The sequence below is a fragment of the Erinaceus europaeus genome, chromosome 13, assembly GCF_950295315.1.
Source record: "Erinaceus europaeus chromosome 13, mEriEur2.1, whole genome shotgun sequence".
In the NCBI taxonomy this organism is placed as follows: domain Eukaryota; kingdom Metazoa; phylum Chordata; class Mammalia; order Eulipotyphla; family Erinaceidae; genus Erinaceus; species Erinaceus europaeus.
The window spans coordinates 56,003,540-56,020,254 of NC_080174.1; the positions used below are offsets into that span (position 1 = coordinate 56,003,540).

A 16,715-nucleotide genomic window follows, 5' to 3' on the forward strand; every position below is an offset into this window, starting at 1 on the left:
ATGGGGTCTGCCCTTTTTTCATTTATAAAAAGGAAACATTGATAAAACCATAGGATAAGAGAGGTACAACTCCACACAATTCCCACCACCAGAACTCCGTATCCCATCCCCTCCTCTGATAGCTTTCCTATTCTTTAACCCTCTGGGAGTATGAACCCAAGGTCATTGTGGGATGCAGAAGGTCTGGTTTCTGTAATTGTTTCCCCACTGAACATGGGTGTTGACAGGTTGATCCATACTCCCAGCCTGCCTCTCTCTTTCCCTAATGGGGTGGGGCTCTGGAGAAGCCGAGTCCCAGGACACATTGGTGGGGTTGTCTGTCCAGGGAAGTCTGGTCCACATTATGCTAGCATCTGGAAACTGGGGCTGAAAAGAGAGTTAACATACAAAGCCAAACAAAATGTTGAACAATCATGAACCTAAAGGCTGGAATAGTGGAGATAAAGAGTTGGGGGGTCCTCCATTTTGTAGATAGCTAGTAGGCATATTTTAGTTATATTACAGAGTGCCTGTGGCTATACTAGTCTGCCCCCCCCACCTCGGCCTGAAATCTGATATGCAGGTAGATCCAAATTATTGTCTGGGGAGATGATGTCATGTCTGGAAAAGGAACAGAAAGCTGAATAAATAAGTGCTGTGTGGTTCTACAAAAAATTATTTTTGTTGACACTTCAAATTGATCAGTATGGGGACCTGGCGGCGGTGCACCCAGTTAAGTGCACATAATTATCATGCACAAGAACCCTGGTTCGAGTCCCCGCTCCCCACCTGCAGCCAGGACACTTCAAAAGTGGTGAAGCAGGTCTGCAGGTCTCTCTCTCTCTCTCTCTCTCCCTCCCTCCCCTGTCAGTTTAAGTCTGCCCCATTGAATGAAAAAAAAAAACTAAAAGGTGCTAGCACTGAGCCCCAGTAACTGGAGGAAAAAAATGATTAGGATCTATTGTGTGTTACATATACTTGTACATATTCTCTGCTACAACCTCCTCATTTTCCTGAAGTGTTCTTTAGAGCAACGAGTGCAGCTTGCAAACCTGTCAATGAGTTTCTGTCACCTACAGAAGCAAGTCCTCCACAGACAGTTCTCCATAATCTGCCCTTATATGTTGAAGCTACTCCAGCTTTGCTCTTCACTCCCTACACTAGATTTTGCTTCACCCATGCTATTCCTGTTAGTCAACTAGGTTCTCTTTATCTACCACCTTGTTTCTTTGCCCAGCATACTTCAGATTCTTGAAGGCTGAGATAAAGGATTCTCTGCTCCAGGAAGTTTACTCCCCTGAACTTTAAGTTCCAGTGAAGGAGAGAGGAGTAAATAATGCACTCAGGTATTGTGTTTGAACAAGACCATACAAGAAGCTTTGGGAGGGCAGAGCCGATGAATGGCTCAGGCTCATGTCCTAGCTTGATCTTGGAAGATACTAGCAATTGTCCACAGGATATTCTAGCTATTCTGCAAAATGCACTAGCAAAAGTTTTCTTTCTTTTCTAGGGTTTAGAACTGATGGAAATTCAGATTAGGGAACCTCATCCTACTACTATAGGGTTGGAATGGGCAGTGGCACAATCACTTCCAGGATCTGAGCCATAACTCACTTGGAAGGGGGCTTGCTTTGTCACGCTTTGCCATGCTTTGCCCTGGTTAGACCCCGACCCTGAGGGAAGTTTGGGTGCTGTGGTGTCTTAGCGCATTCTAGTTGAAGATCTAAGTTCCCAGGGTCAGGCACTTAGGCGGAAAAAGCACTGGGGAAAATGAGAAACCTGATCCAAGGCTCTTCAGTTGAACACCAGTCACATAAAGAAGCGCTGAACCATTCTGCTCTGCAGACACCACAGAGAACCTCTCCCGCAGCAGAATATCACTCCAACCGAGTAGCTTCCCGACGCTCCACAGACGGCCAAACAGGCCCAGTTTGCTGGTTGCGCTGGCACTGGCGAGGGAGAAGCGAGCGCCACAGCGTTCAGTCCCGCGGGTGCCAGGTCCCCAAGGGGATCCGGCAGAGGGGGCGTGGCCTGAGACACGCGCTGCCCGCAGGCCCGCCCCCCCCCCCGCCGCCCCGCGCCAACCGCCCAGCGCCAGCCGCCCGTTGCCTTGGTAACCGTTGCGCCGCGTCTTCCTGTGGAGCTCCTGTCAGCCCGCTGATCCAGTCGCCCGCTCCCCACTGCCCCTCAGTTTTTACGTGGGCGCAGAGGCGGAGGAACTAAAAAGAATATATATATATATAAATTTAAAAAAAATGGCGGAGCGGAGCCAGACGGCGCCTGAGGCAGGTCGGTGGAGGCGGTTGATCTGGGGAAGCACTGAGGCGGCTGGACTGTCCTGGGCCTGAGGGGAGCCAAGCTCTTAGTCGCAAGGCCCTACTTGAGAGGTGGCGCCTGCGTGTTGGCGCCCTGGGGTTATGACCTCTGGGTTAGTGGTCAAGGGAGATGAGCTGGTTTGAGGGAGTCCTCTCAGGCTTCTGGGGCTTGGGGTGTGTGGGCGAACGTGCACCCTGCCGAGGGGGCTGGGATCCGATGGGCAGAGAAGGGACCCCGATGGTGCAAATTCTGGGCCGTCTGCGTCATGCACCAGGTGGACGTCACCCTGTGCGGGAATCCAGTGGTTTGGGAGAGAGGGAGGTTCTCTTCTTCTGAGGGAGGCAGTTCCATGTGGGAGGAGTTTTACTTTTAAAATCTGCCCGTGCCATGGAGGGGAGTGGGGGATAATATATGCAGCGTTTGGGTTCTGGGGAAGTGTAGTGCCTTGAGTCCAGCCTGACCGCAGGGCAAGTATAAAAATGTCCCCTTGAGTCACGGAAAGGGCAGGAGGCTTGAGGAAGCAGCTTGGTCCCCAGTCCTTCAGAACCCTGCCAGAGGAGGCTGGACCCCAGTGCTGTGTGTGGCAGTGATACTCAGGGTCATCCAGAAGCACAAAGGGGTACATGTCGATTTGATTTATCTGTGCACGGAAGGCAGCCTTTAAGGAGCAGGGAGAGAGAGAGTGACCCAAGAGTGCCTTCCCTTTCTAGACTTGGGGAGGTCGTGGCCTCAGAGTCTTACGGGTCCTAGAAGACAGCAAGGGTTTGTACAGTCCTGTGGGAGGGAGTTTGGCCTAACAGAGGCGGAAACTGAACATCTGGAGTCTCACTGCAAGGGCTAACTCAGAGAGAGATAGAGAGAGAGAGAGAGGCAGAAAGAGAGGGAGAGAGAGAGAGAGGAGAGAGAGAGAGCGCAAAAAGAGAGCGAGAGCTAGAGAGCGGCTTTGTGTGTAGAAAATCAGTGTTTTTTTGGGATAAGTGTGGACAGCCACGGTAGTAGAAGATGTGTCTATTTCCTTTTATATGTGTCCTGATTGGGTAGTGTGGTTCCAAGAGTGACCCAAGGACTGGGGAGACAACAAGGTGTTTATGCAAAAGTCTTTCATCCCTGAGGCTCTGAGTCCCAGGTTCAGTCCCTTCACTGCCATAAACCAGAGCTGAGCAGTACTTTGATATCTCTCTCTCTGTATCTCTCTTATTAAAATAAAATAAAACTTTTTTAAAAAAAAGAGTTACCCACTTGAATTATTCAGCCCTGGGGAGGGGGTGGGCTCAGGGGTAGGAGGTGATGGTTATATTATAGCCATAGATGGCTGGAATAGGAAACTCTATGAAGTCATCAGGGATAGTTCAGAAGACCAATATTTCTGGAGAGCAGCATAGATTCTTTTTCATTCAGGACATCTCTATTTGTCCAACATGCTGTCCCCAGGTTTTGTATCTGCAGGTCTTTACTGATTTTATAGCTATTTTTCTCTCATGATTTGAATATACAATGTTCATTCCTTTATTCATCTATTCTAAAAATATCTGAATGCCAAGTAGTGATATATATCAGGTATGAAATTAAACCCTTTGGAACTCCTTAGTTCTGATTCTTTTACCTTGCTCTTTTATCTCCTCTCTCCTCCACTCCCCCCAAAAAGTGATGCCTTCAAGCCTATCATTTGACTTTTTTTTGTTTGTTTATGCTTACTTTTTCCCATTAGAATATAAACATGAATGCAAGGGTCTTTGTTGTTTTTATTAATCCCTCATGTCTAGAACCACTAAACTTAGTATGTAGTAGGGAATTGGTAAATATTTGCTAAATGAATTACAATGACCTGACATTGTCTAGAGGTTCAAGAAGCTTTATCTAAAGAAGTGATATTTAAAGTGAAGTATGACAGGAATTAAACAGAGTAGTTTAGGCAGAGGGAAACCATGTGCATAGAATCTAAGGTGGGAAGAGACCTGAAGTGCTGAGTTTAAGGAACTAAAAAGAGAAAAGGATGTATGTAGGGAAAAGGAGGGAAAAGGAGGAGACAAGTGGTAAGCTGAAGAAGATTTTGCATAATCATGCAAGGCATTATATGAATGTAGGTCAAAAAGTCTATGAATTAGGGCCAGAGAGTTCACCAGATGGGATGTTTGCCTAGACATGACTTGTCAAGCACCCAGCCCAGTTGTGAGCCTGGGTCAGATCTGAGTCCTGGAACCCTATAAGAGTTGTTATGGCACTGAAGGAAGCTCTGGTCCTGTGGTGTCTTCCTTTCTTTCTGAGTGAAATGTTGCCTGGAAAAGGTGGAATTGCATATATATAAGTCCTAGGCTATGCATAAAAGGAATAATAACAAGAAACCATTGAAAAAGTAACTCTGGCTACAATGCAGAATGTGGAGAAGATACAATACTACATCTATGTGGACATTACAGTGTAGCAGTGGAGATAGAGTAAAGTAATTGAGAAATATCTGAGATAAAATTAACATGACAGTAAAAAACAGGGATGAAGAGAAAGGAAATGTCTAGGTGTACTTAAAATTTTTCTAATTTGTGCGACTATTTGGTGGTATTGTTATAAATTGAGAAAGTTGTGGAAGGGATCTTGACTAGATTTGGGAAGAAAGATCATGAATTTGGTTTTGGACATACAGGAAGTGTGAGGAATCTGACAGATTGACAAGGCACTTAAATTTACATATCAAGTCTGAAATGGTGCAGAGATGATTACTATAGTTGTGAGTGTGAATGTAATTGCTCAGTGGGCAAGTGGAGTGTATAGTGAAGACAATTGAAATGAAGTGTTAACTTCAGTATTTTAATACCTTATGGAGAGACTGAGTAAGCACAGAAAAATAAGAGCACTGTCAAAAGAATATTCAAAACGAATGGCACACTCAACAGATTGCTTCCTAGTGTTGTAAAAAGGAAGTCTGACCCTTGGTGCTACCAGTAGCTAGAGCTGAGCAATTCTCTAAAGAAAGAAAATAACTAGATCTGGCAATAGATTTAATAGGTTGTTGGCAAACTTACTGATGCAATTGGGAGCTAAACTGTTTAACTCTTGAATTAGCTCAATTTTTACTTCTTTTTAATTCAACCTATAAACTTGGTTCAATTTTTGTTTCTTAATTCAGATTCCCATGAGAAAGAATCTATTTAGGATACACAATAATTTTTAATTTTTTAGTGGTAGTAGGGGTATAATTATAATTATACTTCCCACCACCAGAGTTCTGTGTCTCATCTCTTTCATTAGTTGCTGCCATATTTTGGCTATTGTGAATAGTGCAGCAATGAACATGGGGATGCATCTATTACTTTGAATTAGTGTTATCTCTTTTAGATAAATGCCTAAGAATAGATAAATGCCTAAGAGTGGGAATATGTCTCTGGGCCATATGTATCTGTTCTTTAGAGAACTGTTAGGGGGCCAAGCTTGGCATACCCTGTTAAGTACATGTAGTACTAGGCAGAAGGACCTGTGAGAGGATCCATGTTTGAGTCCCTGAAATCCAGCTGCAGGGGGGAAGCTTCATGAATGGTGGAGCAGGTATGCAGGCATTTATCTTTCTCTCTTCCTTTCTGTCTCTCCCATTTCTCTCTGTCCTATGCAATAAAATGGGAAAAATGGCCCCTGGGATCAGTGGATTTGTAGTGCTGGCACTGAGAGTCAGCAAAAACCCAAGAGGCAAAAATAAATAAACACATAAATAAAAAGAGAACTGTCTATTCATATCTTCTACTCACTTTTTTTATTGGGTTGTTATTTTTCTTTTGGTTGAGCTATATGTGCTGTTCTTTATAGATGTTTGATACCAATGAGCACCCACTTGAGGCTGTGGTGTTTCTGCAGATGTCTCAGTTGTAGTTGGTGAATTTTGTTAAATTTGATATTTATACATATTTGTTATTTTGGGAATGATCTGGTTACTGTTACTCTATGGTCATGCCTCCTGGAATAATATAATATACATCATATTTTCATATAAGAATTGTGCCATAGATCTCAAGTCCATAAAGGATTGATTGCTTTTGGTTCAATGTCCAGTTATTGCTAACTAGAGTCATATAATACAAAATAAGACCATTTGATGATTTCTCATAGCAATAGTAGTTTCTCATAGTAGTTTATATTTATGAAATTTAGCATTTATGAAATTTTTGTGTATTAGATATTGTATTAAGCGCTTTATATATTTTAATCTACTTCAGCACCATAACTACTCTAGGATTTCTATATATGCCAAGATGTTTGGGCACAGAGGAGCAAGCAACTTATTCAAAATCTGCAAATAACTAGTGTAAGATGGTTGTGTTTGTTGATACTTCAGCATTATTCAGATTCATTATTTGACTTTCTGTTTATATTACCACATACTGTAAATAATAACCAGTATAAAAATTCCTGCCTTGTAAGAAAAACTATTTTAAGCTAAGCATATATTAACAAAGTGAAATGTAAAGAACAGGGGCTTAGATTCTTGTTTAAATCTTTTATCTGGGCTGGGTGGTGACACACTCATTTAAATGCATACATTATTATATGTGAAGACTACAGGGGGAAGCTTCACAAGCAGTAAAGCAGGTCTGCAAGTGTCTCTCTCTTTCTCTCTCCCTCTTTATCTCCTTCTCATTTTTTTTCTGTCTCTATCCAATAAATAAGTGAAATTAAAAAATATTGTCAAAAAATCCTGTTTCTGTGACTTATTAGATTTCAAGTCTGTACTCATTCTTTTACAAAATTAATTAATTCATTATTTTTCCTTTATTGGGGGAATAATATTTTACAGTCACCAGTAAATACAATAGTTTGTACATACATAATAACAATTTTAGTTTTCCACATAACAATACAACCCCCACTAGGCCCTCTGTCATCCTTTTCCAAGACCTGTACTCTCTCCCTCACTCACCCCAGAGTCTTTTACTTTGGTGCAATACACCAACTCCAGTCTGGGTTCTGCTTAGTGTTTTCTCTTCTGATCTTGCTTTTCAACTTCTGCCTGTGAGTGAGATCATCCCATATTTATCCGTCTGTTTATGACTTATTTCACTTAACACGTTTTCTTCAAATTTGGACTCAAATTTTCTGATTTCCACTTTCCTCACTGTAAAATGGAATGATGCAGGATAATTGTAGATAAAAAGAAGATACTATATTTGAAGAGCCAATAAGTAGTGTTTCTTCCCCTGAAACTTGAATGTAAACATTCAAATGTTTTACATATGCTTTCTATATAAAAGCAAGATTTAAACATGTAAGACTGTAAGACTCTCATTTTCTTCATTGGTTCAGTTAATTTTATGTCAGAAGAAAGGCTGAAATCAAATTTGAGAGACTGTGGAATTGTTATCTGAACTATGTGTCTTGGGACATGTTTCTGTATAAGATTGAGTTTGAGGAATTTTTTATTTTTTATTTTATATATTTTTTTAAATTTTTTATTTAAGAAAGGATTAATGAACAGAAACATAAGGTAGGAGGGGTACAACTCCACACAATTCCCACCACCCAATCCCCATAACCCACCCCCTCCCATGATAGCTTTCCCATTCTCTAGCCCTCTGGGAGCATGGACCCAGGGTCATTGAGATTTGCAGAAGGTAGAAGGTCTGGCTTCTGTAATTGCTTCCCCGCTGAACATGGGCATTGACTGGTCGGTCCATACTCCCAATCTGCCTCTCTCTTTCCCTAGTAAGGTGTGTCTCTGGGGAAGCGGAGCTCCAGGACACATTGGTGGGGTCTTCAGTCCAGGGAAGCCTGGCCAGCATCCTGGTGGCATCTGGAACCTGGTGATTGAAAAGAGAGTTAACATATGAAGCCAAACAATTTGTTGAGCAATCATGGATCCCAAGCTTGGAATAGTGGAGAGGAAGTGTTAGGGAGGTACTCACTGCAAACTCTAGTGTACTACTGCTTTCAGGTATATATTTTGCAGTAGTTTATGGATACGTGTGCACATAAGCTCTCTCTCACAGAAACTGGTGTATATCTAGGTTATGGGACTTTGTTAGAAAGTGAACTACCTGAGATGAAATTAGAGTGTACTATAAAAGGAAAGGTCTCACCCGAGTAATGAAGCTGAAGGGTTGTCATTCCACACGTGAAGTCTTTGGACACAGTCTGAGGTGAAGCATGTTGAGGTGGCAATCGTTGCGTTGGTTAGGTTGTGATCGGCGGATGCAATATTATTTGGTTTGGATTGGGAGATGCATATGGGAAAGTGGGCCCTATTCAAGGGTTCCAGGACTGGGGGAAGTAGGGGCTCTATAGTGGAGATGTGAGGTTCCTGCTGTCTTAGGGTTCAAAAAGACAATCGATAGTTAATGTTATCATCACATTTTTTGGTAATTGGGTTAACTTTGAAAAGTCCTTTTGTTATGGTTTGCTGTACAGTATCCAGTATCTTGGATATAGCTGTGCTATTGGATGCTTTTAATCTACTTGGTCTAGGCTTTTGAGAGAGTCCGCATATCAAATACACAGCCTATATATTAAAAGGATTCAGTTTGTGTTTTGAGAAACTTTGAGACATACAATTGATTTTCCCCCTCTCATATTAATTAACTACTGATTTATTTGTCTACATTTTGCTAGGAGTGTACATAAACACCATTCTCACCACCAAAGGACTGTGACCCATCCCTCCCGCCCACTCCCACTCCCCACTGGCCCAGGAAGCTGCATGTCTACCCCTCACCACTGGGTTTTTACTTTGGTGCCCTACTTACAATTTGATCAGGTCCTGCTTTTAGTTTCCCTTTCAGATCTTCTTAATCAACTTCTGTTGATGAGTGGGATCATCCCATACTCATCTTTATCTTTCTGACTTAGTTCACTTAACATAATTCCTTCTAGCTCTGTCCAAGATGGGTCAGAGAAGGTGGGTTCATTGTTTTTGATAGCTTCATAGTATTCCATTGTGTATATATACCACAGCTTTCTCAGCCACTCATCTGTTGTTGGGCACCTGGGTTGCTTCCAGGTTTTAGCTATTATGAATTGTGCTGCTATCAACATAGGAGTACACACCTCTTTTTGGTTGGGTGTTATGGAGTCCTTGGGGTATAACCCCAGGAGAGGAATTACTGGATCATATGGAAGGTCCATGTCTAGCCTTCTGAGAGTTTTCCAGACTGCTCTCCACAAAGGCTGTACCAATTTACATTCCCACCAGCAATTTAAAAGGGTTCCTCTGTCCCCACATCCTCTCCAGCATTTGTTGCTGCTGTCCTTTTTGATGTATGCCATTCTTACAGGAGTGAGGTGGTATCTTAGTGTTGTCTTAATTTGCATTTCTCTGACAATCAGTGACCTAGAGCAGTTTTTCATATGTTTGTTAGCCTTTTGGATCTCCTCTGAGGTGAATGTTTTGTTCATATCCTCTGCCCATTTTTGGATGGGGTCATTTGCTTTTTTGGTGCTAAGTTTGCTGAGTTCTTTATATATTTTGGTGATTAGTTTCTTGTCTGATGTCTGGCATGTGAAGATCTTCTCCCATTCTGTGATGGGTCTCTCTGTTTGTTTAATAGTTTCTTTGGATGTGCAGAAGCTTTTCAATTTGATGTAGTCCCATTGGTTTGTTTCTGCTTTAGTCTTCCTTGCAATTGGGTTTGAGTCATCAAACATGCCCTTGAGGTGTAGGTGGGAAAGTGTTTTACCAATGTTTTCCTCTAAGTATTTGATTGTTTCTGGTCTGACATCTAGGTCTTTGATCCACCTGGAGTTGATTTTTGTTTCTGGTGAGATAAAGTGGTTCAATTTAATTCTTCTGCATGTTTCAACCCAGTTTTCCCAGCACCATTTATTGAAGAGAGCCTCCTTTTTCCATTTAATCCTTTGGGCCCCCTTATCAAAGATTAGATGCCCATAGGTGTTGGGATGTACTTCTGGGCTTTCAATTCTGTTCCACTGGTCTGTGTGCCTATTTTTGTTCCAGTACCATGCTGTTTTGATGATGATGGCTTTGTAATATAGTTTAACATCTGGGAGTGTGATGCCTTCATCTGTTTCTTTTCCTTAAGATGGTTTTGACAATTTTAGGTGTTTTCAGGTTCCAGATAAATGATTGTAGTGTTTGTTCCATTCTCTTAAAGAAGCCTGGTGGAACTTTGATGGATATTGCATTATATTTGTATATGGCTCTGGGGAGAATATTCATTTTGATGATATTTATTCTTCCAATCCATGAGCATGGGATATCTTTCCATTTCTTGGTATCAGTTTCTGTTTCTTTGAGTAGTGACTCATAGTTTTCAGCATGCAAGTCTTTCACTTCTTTGTCAACTTTATTCCTAGGTATTTGATTGATTTTGCTGAAACAGTAAAGGGGAGTGATTTCTGGATATCTTCTTCTTCAGATTTAGTGCTTGCATAAAGAAATGCCACTGATTTTTGTACATTGATTTTGTAGCCTGATACCTTGCTATATTGCCTAATAACTTCCAGTAATTTTCTACTGGATTCTTTAGGTCTTTCTATGTATACTATCATGTCATCTGCAAATAGTGAGAGCTTGACTTCTTCCCTTCCAATCTGTATTCCTTTGATTTCTTTCTCTTGCCTGATTGCTATGGCAAGAACTTCCAATACTATGTTGAAGAGTAACGGTGACAGTGGACAGCCCTGTCTAGTCCCCGATCTGAGGGGGAATGTTTTCAGCTTCTGTCCATTGAGTATGATGTTGGCTGTAGGTTTGCTATATATAGACTCCATTATCTTGAGGAATTTCCCATCTATTCCCATTTTTTGTAGAGTTTTGAGCATGAATGGGTGTTGGATTTTGTCAAAGGCTTTCTCTGCATCTATTGAGATAATCATGTGGTTTTTGGCTTTGCTTTTATTGATGTGGTGAATGACATTGATTGACTTATGGATGTTGAACCAGCCTTGCATTCCTGGGATGAATCCCACTTGGTCATGATGAACAATCTTTTTGATGTGTTGCTGTATCGGTTGGCCAAGATCTTGTTTAATATTTTGGCATCTATGTTCATCAGAGATATTGGTCTGTAGTTTTCCTTTTTGTTCTGTCCCTATCAGCTTTTGGTATCAGGGTGATGTTGGCTTCATAAAAGGTGGAAGGGAGTATTCCTGTTTCTTCAGTCTTATGGAATAGCTTAAGAAGTATGGGTATTAACTGTTTCCTGAAAGTTTTGTAGAATTCGTTTGTGAAGCCATGTGGTCCAGGACTTTTGTTGTTGGGGAGATTCTTAATAACGGTTTCAATTTCTTTGTCTGTGATTGGTGCATTTAGATTTTGTAGTTCTTCTTTGTTCAGTTTTGGATGAGGAATTTTTTAAAGGGAGGAGGCAACTCATACCCTTTTCAAGCATGCTTTGCCACCTCTATTTTCTGTAATATCACTGATCATAGTTTTATTAAAGATCTGGAATACAACACTTTTTTCCCTGCAAGAAGTTTATATGGCTGCTTCTCTAAAGTTTGAGGTATAAAAATGTATTCTTCTAAATAATAATATTTTATTTTATTATTATTTTTCTCTGTATTTTTATTTTTTCAACTTTTAAAAAATTATTATTAGTGATTCAGTAATGATTGACAAGATTGTGGGAATAAGAGAGGGTACAATTCATACAATTCCCACCACTAGAGTACAATATCCTATCCCTTTCACTGGAAGCTTCCCTATTCTTTATCTCTCTGGGAGTATGAACCAAAGATCTCTGTTGGATATGGACATTGACAACCTGTATCTACCTTTCCCTAGTGGAATATGGCTCTGGGGAGGTGGGGTTCCAGGACACATTGGTGAGGTCATCTGCCCAGGGAAGGCAGACTGGGACATGGTAGTATTTTTCAACTTCTGTCTATGAGTGTGATCATCCCATATTCATCCTTCTCTTTCTGACTTATCTTACTTAACATGATTCCTTCAAGCTCCATCCAAGATGAGGTGAAGGAAGTGAAATCACCATTTTAATAACTGAGTAGTATTACAACTTTCTTAGCCAGTCATTTGTTTCTGGAATCCTGGTTGCTTCCAGGTTTTGGCTATTACAAGTTGTGCTTCTATGAACATAGGTATACACAAATCTTTTTGGATGGGTGTGTTTGGTTTTTTAGGATATATCCTCAGGAGAGGAATTGCAAGGTCATAGGGAAGGTTCACTTCTAGCCTTCACCCTGAGGTGAAGCACAGTGGCTGTTATACCCTTCTTATGTTGTTTGTGACTTGTGTGTTATTTATCTTCCCTGCAGGCTATGGGAGTCTGTGGGATTAAAAAAAATATTTATAAGATGGAAATATTGACAAGAATATAGTATAGGAGGGGCACGTTTCCACACAATCCCCATCCCTGAGCTCCATATCTGACCCCTTCCTTTGGTAGCTTCCCTATTCTTTATTGCCCAAGGAGTATGGACCCAGGATCATTGTGGGGTACAGAAAGTGGAAGGTCTGGTTTCTGTAATTGCTTCCCAGCTAAACCTGGGCATTGGCAGGTTGATCCATACTCCCAGCCTGTCTCTCTCTTTCCCTGGGGGGGGGGTAGGGATCTGGGGAGACGGGGCTGCAGGACACATGGTTGGGTCATCTTTCAGGGAAGTCAGGTTGGCATCATTGTAGCATCTGGAACCTGATGGCTGAAAAAGAGTCAAGACATAAAGCAGAATAAATTGTTGACTAATCATGAACCTAAAGGCAAGAATATTGCAGATGAAGATTTGTGGTCTCTGTTTTAGAAAAAAGTCGTAGGTCTATTTTCGATATATTCCAAAAGGCTATGACTTTATTAGTTTTTGCCTGAGTCTGACAGCTAATATGCAGGTGGACCCAGGTTATTGATTGGAGAGATGGTGTCATAGTTGGGAAAAGGACTAGAAAGCTGTATCTGGGGAAAGAGTAGCTCCCAAATATGGGGGAAAGTATATAATGCATTCATTATATACTTTTCATTTATATATATATATATATTCATTTATTTCAGTTTTCAGATTCTCTTCTTTTCCAATAATCATACAAGAAATTTTTGTTTAGATTATCTGATAAAATAGTTTGCTTTTCTTTGCTGTCATACATGCTATAGATTAAAAACAAATTTTAAAATGAAGTCTATTAAAATGGCCCATGTGTTAATCACTTTCTCTAGGAAATAAATGAGTTCTAAAAACAAACAAAACCCCAATTTTTTATTATTTTAACCATGTGTAGACAGAATCTTGGTTTTAAACAACCTTAGATATGAAAATAATATTTCCTATTTGTTTGTTAGTAACCAGGGAAAATATTCAAATCATTTTAGAAAAGGTATAGAAAAATATATATTGTCTTACACTTTTAGAGAACAGCAAAATTTCTCACATATACAGTGTGCCTGCTTTGTCATGCATATGATCCAGGTTCAGTCCAACCCCCATGCTCTGAAGAAAGCTTTGTTGTATTTCTCTTTCTCTCTCTCTGTCTCCCTGCCTCTCTTTCTCTCTAATATCTGCAAAGGTATGACCCAGAGCAGTGAGTGAAGGTCCTTGATGACAACCAAACAAGCAAAATGAAAGAAAGAAATGAAAGCTTAAATAATGATGATGATGATGATGATGTGTGTGTGTATGTGTGTGTTGTGTATGTGTACTACTGGAATCACTTTAAGAGAAAGGAATAATGATCTAGTAAAACCTCCTTTAAAAGGAGGTTAGGGGTTTAGCATGCAAATATATTTCATAACTTTGTTTTTTCAATTCTGAAAAGGCAATAGCACATGCCAGTATTATAAAATTCTCAATTGGGTATAGAACAGTCTCCTGTAGTCAAATATATTAATATTCATTCTAATTGAATAAAAGTTATGAATAGCTTTATGTCAATTAAGTTAAATTTTGGTGACAAGTTAATTTGACACTCAAATGATGAAAAAAATCACTATGTGATTTAGCGATTCTGGAATTATAGGAAGATAAAGGTAAGCTTATATAGTGTATCCTTTTTAGAAATATTTTCAAATTATATCTACTGTAATTTTACTGAGCATACTTTTTACTAAAGTTTAAAAATGAATTGCGACATAAAAAAAAACCTCCCCCATACCCCACCATGTAGCTTATTTTTCTAAGACTCTGTGATAACTAATGTCTGTATATCTGATAGCTATCAATATTCATTTGACATCAATTTTTCAGTATCTTGGCTTAGTTTCACTTTCATACAAGAGAGCTATATGCATTAAGGTCAGAAGGATGTCAATGTTTTGCTTACATATTCTTAGAAAATCACAATTTTGTCTTTGAGTTATTTAAGTACAACTCAGTCTTATGAAAATTTTAGAATATTTTCACTAATAGTTAATCTTCAGGAAAGGAGTGGGTGCTAATTTTAGTATTGATTAAAAATTTTCATTCTTCACTGAATTTGATGTTTCTGATTATAAAACATTATTGCAAGCATGAAAGCTTATAATAATTCATTGACAGTTTTTACCATATGGGAATATGATAATTTTACTTCTTATATTTCACATTTATTTAGTGGGATTCATAAGAAACTCTTTTTTAGAACTCTAAAAAAAGGTTTTCACTTGTCATATGTTTTTTGAGAATTAAAAATTCTGTGTCTCCACTGACCAGTGGAATAGAATTGAGAGCTCAGAAATAAGCCCCCACACCTATGGATATCTAATCTTTGACAAAGATGCTCAGACTATTAAATGGTGAAAGTCTCTTCAACAAAGGGTGTTGGAAAAATTGGGTTGAGGCATGCAGGAGAATGAACCTGAACCACTATATTTTACCAAACACAAAAGTAAATTCCAAATGGATCAAGGACTTGGATATTAGACCAGAAACTAGCAAGTAGTTAGAGTATTGGCAGAACTCTTTACCGTCTAAATTTTAAAGGCATATTCAATGAAATAAATCCAATTACAAAGAAGACTTAATAAAAAAAAATAAACCAATGGAATTGAATCAAATTAAGAAGCTTCTGTACCTCAAAAGAAACCACCACCCAAAGAAAGAGAACTCTCACAGGATGGGAGATCTTTACATGCCATATATCAAACAAGAGGCTAATAACCAAAATACAGATAGAGTTCACCAAACTCAGCAACAAGAAAACAAATGACCACATCCAAAAATGGGCAGAGGATATGAACACAATATTCACTACAGAAGAGATCCAAAAGGCCAACAAACACATGAAAAATTGCTCCAGGTCACTGATTGTCAGAGAAATGCAAATAAAAAGAACAATGAGATATCACCTCACCCCTGTGAGAATGTCATACACCAGAAAAGGTAGCAGCAACAAATGCTGGAGAGACTGTGGGGACAAAGGTACCCTCCTGCCCTGCTGGTGGGAATGCCAACTGGCCCAACCCCTGTGGAGAGCAGTCTGGAGAACCCTCAGAAGGCTAGAAATGGACCTCTATGACCCTGCAATTCCTCCCCTGGGGATATATCCTATGGAACCAAACACATCCATGTAAAAAGATTTGTGTATGTCTATGTTCCCCACTAAGGAAAAGGAGAGACAGGTTTGGGGTATGGATTGACCTGTCAAAGCCCTTGTCCAGCAGAGAAGGAATTACAAAAGTCAGACTTCTTACCCTCTACACCCCATAGAGATTTTTGGTCCTTACTCCCAGAGGGATAAAGAATAGGGAAGCTTCCAATGAAAAGGGATGGAATATGGCACTCTGGTGGTGGGAATTGTATGGAATTGTACCCCTCCTATCTCACAATCTATTTGATTATTATTAAATCACATAATAAAAAAAAACAAGAAGTTGAAAAATAAGAGAACATAAAGCATAGCTTTGACTGAGTTGGTGTGTTGTACCAAATAAAAGATTAGGGTTGGCGGGAGGTATCAGGTCCTGGAACATGATGGCAGAGAAGGAGCTAGAGGGGGTTGGTTGAATTGTTATGTTGAAAATTGAGAAATGTTACATCTGTACGAACTACTGTATTTTAGTTTACTATAAGACATTAATCCCCCCAATAAAAAAAAATTCTAGGTCTAATTAGTCTTTCAAAATAATTTGTTTTCTTGTCAACTAAAGGGAAACAGAAAAAGCATATACAAAACTTTTCTAGAATGTTATATCGGATTGAAAACTTTTATGTAGAATTGGAAATTCTTAACTACTCAAAAGTTTTATGGAAACAACAATCCCTTGAATTTTGGTGGAAGTGAATGGGGAAAACACTCTCTCAATAATTAAATAATTATAGGTTTTATTTTGGGGGCATGAGGGGAGGTTGCATAATGGTTATACCAAAAGACTTCATGCCTGAGTCTCCAAAGTCTCAGGTTCAGTCCCTGGCACTACCATAAGCCAGAGCTGAGCAGTGCTCTAGTCTTTCTATCTTTTTTCTTTTTTTTTCCTTCTTCTTCTTTCTTTTAAAAATTTTTTATTAGTAATTTAATATTGATTTACAAAATAACATGTCAACAGGGGTATAATTCCATACTGTTC

At 39.7% G+C, this 16,715-nt stretch overlaps 1 protein-coding gene across 2 annotated transcripts in view; it reads left to right on the forward strand.

Annotated features, from left to right (window-relative positions):
* Positions 1 to 2,111: 2,111 nt before the first annotated feature.
* AGBL4 (AGBL carboxypeptidase 4) overlaps positions 2,112 to 16,715 on the forward strand; it is a 1,508,442-nt gene continuing 1,493,838 nt past the window's right edge. For both annotated transcript variants that reach the window (XM_060205929.1, XM_060205928.1), the window contains exon 1: positions 2,112 to 2,268. In XM_060205929.1, coding sequence (XP_060061912.1) covers positions 2,235 to 2,268 — 34 coding nt within the window. In that variant the 5' untranslated portion in view covers positions 2,112 to 2,234. The remainder of the gene's footprint in view (positions 2,269 to 16,715) is intronic.